Genomic DNA, 4715 nt, shown 5'->3' with positions numbered 1-4715 from the left:
TGCAATATAACAAAGAGTGAAAAATTTAAGGGGGTCTGAATACTTTCCGTACCCACTGTATGTCTGTGTATGTGTGTGTCTGTTTGTTTGTGTGTAAGCATGCTTATTGAGTATTAATATAATAGTTTACCCATTTAATTTCTGTGTGTGTGTGGCTGTGTCTGTGAGCCTTTTCTCCATTTTGGATGTGTTTTACTGTCAGCCATACATCCAGGTTGGCCTAGACCCTAAAACATACCACCTTAAATGCCTTCATGTGCTTGAACCCCGGTCATTGCTGCTTGCAGCTATATTTATTATTTTTATTATGTTGAAAACAGCTGAGTAGAATGTTTTCAGGTTTCTTTGATGAATATAAAGTTCAGAAGAACAGCATATATCTGAAATACAAATTTTTTGTAACGTTATAAATGTCTTTATCATCACTTTTGATCAATTTAAAGCATCCTTGCTAAATAAAAGTATTAATTTCTATCATTTCCCCCCAAAAAACAAACAAAAAATCATTTTAATGGTATATGTATAATGTTACAAAAGCTTTTTATTTCAGATAAATGCTGATCTTTTGATCTTTCTATTGGATCTTTCTTACTGCTCAAAAAATTGTGACTGGTAGTGTATGTAGTGTCTTCTCCTCCTGCCTTGCTCTTTGGCCCGCATCACTCACCCGCATTTATCAAGAGCAAGCCTGTTCTTGATAAATCTGCTGTGAAAACGTGGGAAATGCCGACGAGGAAGAAGTTGGGGTGATGCGATCTTTATATCGGCGGAGCAAAATATTTCATCGCTCCGTCTATAGCGCATTGTGATTGGATGTTTTACTCTGTCAATACAAGAGACAAACCAATGGGCCACTGGCTGCTCACTGTCCTCGGCAAAAAAAAACAAAAAAAAAAACAACATTCTGTCGACCCCTTAAGTGCGTCGGCCCACTGGGAAAATGCCCGGTATGCCCAATTACCAATCCAGCCCTGATAGTGTGCTTGATACACTTGCACCTTTAAAATCTCGGACTGTCTTTTACTGTATTTTACTCATTCTGCAGGCCTATTCTGCACCTTGGTTTACATCAGAACTGAGACAACTTAAAACTAAGGGGCATCGCTTGGAATGTTTATGCATTAAAACAGGACTTACTGTTCATAAAGTATGTAGTTCTAGCCGCCTAATATGAGAATCAGTAGAATCTATTATTCATACGATTAATAATATGCATTTTAATTTTCTTCATTTGATTAGTACATTTCTTACTTAAATGATGCATTTAAGGATACCTGTACTGTACCTGAAAAATTTAAAGCATTTTATTATATTTTATTTTATTTGTCCAATTTAATTTTTTTTCTATCTCAATGTCAGAATGCCTTTTCCACTGGTCCTTAAAAGGTCTTAAATTTAATTCAAATAAAATTTAAGGCCATAAAAATTACAATGGGGACGGAAAGACAATTGTCATATAGCTTAATGCATGATTGAAATGAAAAAGGCTATGATTTCATTGGATAAATATGAGCACTGCACTTTTCAAAGTCAATCTTTATGCAGTTCTGAAAGCTCCACCTGCTGGCAGAAGAAGATCTGTAAAGTTGCAAAGACTAAAGTGTCTCAAATCCAAAGAGATATTCTTTATAAAATTTAAGAGTCAACGCCTACCTAAAACGGCTCGTTCTAACACGCCCTATGTCTACGTCACGATGTGGGAAGATTTGCATAACGCCGCCCAAATGTTCACGCAAAGAAAGGCGGCGTAACTTTTATTCTCGCTGTAGTATTGTTGCTGCCGCCATGTCGTGGAGACGCTGTGTGTTTCGTTGTGAAAGCGAAACTACTTTGTTTGGCCTTCCAAAAGAGGACGATATCCGCTTCGTCATGCCTGGAGCTGATCTGTGCTGGTCACTGAGGAAATACATCAACTTCGCGCTGTGGATCGCCGGATCGGCTTTCACCGTGGACGAAGCGGAGTCCAACCCGGGGTCGCCACTTGTGGTTGCCGCAAGCCTGCCCGCCGCCGCTCACTCAAGCCCGCCGTGTGTGTTTTGTTGTGAAAGCAAAACTACTTTGTTTGGCCTTCCAAAAGAGGACACGACTAGAACCCTGGGGGTAAGCAGATAAACATCAAATTTTCATTTTTGGGTGAACTATCCCTTTAAGTAGTAATGGTGTCTCAGACCTCTTTGTGTTCAGACTGTTGCTTTTTGGATCTAGTCCAAAAAGTATTTTGTAAAACAACTTTGCTACAAATACTGTTGAATGAGCTGACATGGAATATTCCTAACACCGTGTCTATACCGCGACGCAACAAAATACTATAGAACCCATTATAATCAGTGATGCTGTCTACACTGGATGCGGTGCGACACGACACGACAAATCTCCGACAGTAAACTGATGCCTCTTTCTATTTATGATGTTCTGACACAAAATTCAAATGATTTGCAACAGTCACTTTTTCGCGTCCAGTGTAGCGTGGAATGACAACTATCACATCTGGTGTAGACATTTGAAGTACGGATGCAACGATCATTACTAATGTATAAAATCACATGAACACTCTTTAGATATTAAAGTGTTATTTATTGCTGGCTTTTGAAACAGAAATGACACCGTAACCAACAATACAGCAAAAAATAATAATAAACAAAACACAAACAAAAGTCCATCTCTCCCATTGGAATTAAAAGGTGGAAATAAAGCTTCGCTGTTTGGTCCCTCTGTCACAATTCATCTAATGCATGTAGTAGCCTCCGTGCCTCTGATAAGCACGTCATTTTAAGCTGGTGCACCGCTAGTGTAACTGTTTTCGTTTTGCGCAAGCTGCAATAGTTCCGTTCCGTGTAACAGAAACACTCGGTTTAGCGGAACCTTTACGATTAATTAACCGTGACGTTTTAAAGCGCGGTTAATCGCGAAACCGGTTAATCGCTGCATCCCTAATTTGAAGCTGCATTGAAACTGCAATTTGGACCTCCAACCGGTTAGTCCCAATTGAAGTCCATTATATGGAGAAAAATCCTGGAATGTTTTCCTCAAAAACCTAACTTTTCTGGAAGTAAACTAATCCTTTAAAATCCAATTACACGCACTACAGAAAAATATTTCCTGCTGTATACATCCAGCATCCCCTTAACCCTACATAGGACAAGCAATTTGGTGAATGGTTTGACATGTGCAGTGCATTTACCTGCTTTGAGCTCTTTTCTTTAACTCTTTAGCTCTGACCCTCTTCTGCAAGTCCTCGAGTTTCCTGCAGGGCTCAGTCTGGAGGCCAAGCTCGCTTTCATCTTCTGGAGGGCTTACAATGTCACAGAAGAACAGGGAAACATCAAAACCTTCTGGCTTTGTAAGGTGCATCAAGTCTATGACCACACCTAAGGAAAAACAACATAGGTTATAAATTGGCCATCAACCAGCAGTAAGACTGTGTCATTTTCCCCTTCTATTCAGCCTACCTGTCTCTTTAAGGTCAGCAGCCTTTGTACGAGCCTGTCTGTCTTTAGCACTGTCTCCTCCGTGAGGGTCATCCCTGCAAGTGAAGATCATCAGGCGCTTGTGCGACAGTCGCAACTTGATGTCACTATAAAGGTTGGAGCAGCACCACAGAGCCTCTCCAAGGGAAGTTTCCCCACTGCCCATGGTCTTTTCAGCCAATTGAGCACCTTTCTCACTCTGCAGTTTATCAATATCCTGTACATGCTTGGCTCCTGAAAAGGCAATCAATACATGAGATAACTTCACCATCATATATGTAATCTGAAAAGCACAAAGAGTACGTTACCCACCAGGTGAATCCAAGTCGTGGTAGACGTAGACATGCTTGAAGGAGTTTCTTGGGTTCTTGCTCTGCTCAGTCCCATAGAACACCAAAGCGACCAGGTCTTTGTCACTGCTTATGATCTTACTAGTGTACACACTACGGACACACTAGATACAAGGGAGAATAATGCCTTAGACTTGCACAGGAGAAAAACAGAAGAATATATTAAGAAAATAAAAGATAATGAATGAATAAAATGTTACAGTTTGACTCACCTGCATAGTCATGTCAAAATTTGATGGCTCTCCATCCTCACCCTTGATGAACATCTCTTTGGATGCATCAACTAAAAACACCAGACTGTCGCGGCCACTGATTTTGTAAGCACCTATGAATTTAAAAGTAATAAGGAATTTATATTTACTTACATCTTCATTTATTTCTGTCGGGAGAGAGAGAAGCCGCAGCGTGTGAACGCGCCGCCATCCTTGGTAATATCAAGGATAGTTTTAAGTAAGTTTAATGGAGTACAAAGCGTGCAAATTATATCAAAGAGGACAATTAATGCAGTTAGCTGTGCTAACCTCCAGAATCCTCTTCGTCCTCTTCAACCTCATCGTCTTCGTTTTGATAGTACTCTCTCCACTCCGCCATTACTCTTCGCTTTCTCTAAGAACCGTTTCAGGGTTGTTTGCAATTAAAGTTGGGGGAAAACAAAGCAAATTTTCTTAAATTTAAGATTCTCTCTTCAGCAAGAGAACGTTGTATCCCTAACCGAGTATGCGTGCATCCAGTCAGTGCGCCACAATTTGAGTGACAGCTCCATAAGCGTATCAGAGACGACAAAAAAGGCAAAAACCAATGGCGAGACAAAAGCGGAGTGAGTGGTTAATCATGCACGAGGAAGTAAACAAATGTTTCTGTGAGCCGCGTTAAGTTTAACATAATAATAACTGTTTAC

General features: G+C 40.2%; 1 protein-coding gene across 1 annotated transcript in view; it reads right to left on the bottom strand.

The window, feature by feature from the left end:
• Positions 1 to 4691, bottom strand: part of xrcc6 (X-ray repair complementing defective repair in Chinese hamster cells 6) — a 14173-nt gene extending 9482 nt beyond the window's left edge. Inside the window, exons 1-5 of the mRNA XM_016490942.1 lie at positions 4339 to 4691; positions 4030 to 4142; positions 3780 to 3921; positions 3450 to 3701; positions 3182 to 3368 (exon numbers count right to left, since the gene is read on the bottom strand). Of these exons, the coding sequence (XP_016346428.1) occupies positions 3182 to 3368; positions 3450 to 3701; positions 3780 to 3921; positions 4030 to 4142; positions 4339 to 4408 (764 nt within the window). The 5' untranslated portion in view covers positions 4409 to 4691. The remainder of the gene's footprint in view (positions 1 to 3181; positions 3369 to 3449; positions 3702 to 3779; positions 3922 to 4029; positions 4143 to 4338) is intronic.
• Positions 4692 to 4715: the final 24 nt, after the last annotated feature.

The sequence above is a fragment of the Sinocyclocheilus anshuiensis genome, unplaced genomic scaffold (assembly GCF_001515605.1).
Source record: "Sinocyclocheilus anshuiensis isolate Anshui unplaced genomic scaffold, SAMN03320099.WGS_v1.1 scaffold726, whole genome shotgun sequence".
In the NCBI taxonomy this organism is placed as follows: Eukaryota; Metazoa; Chordata; class Actinopteri; order Cypriniformes; family Cyprinidae; genus Sinocyclocheilus; species Sinocyclocheilus anshuiensis.
Note: the sequence above shows the minus strand (reverse complement) of the source record. Positions and strands in the feature narration are given on the sequence as shown.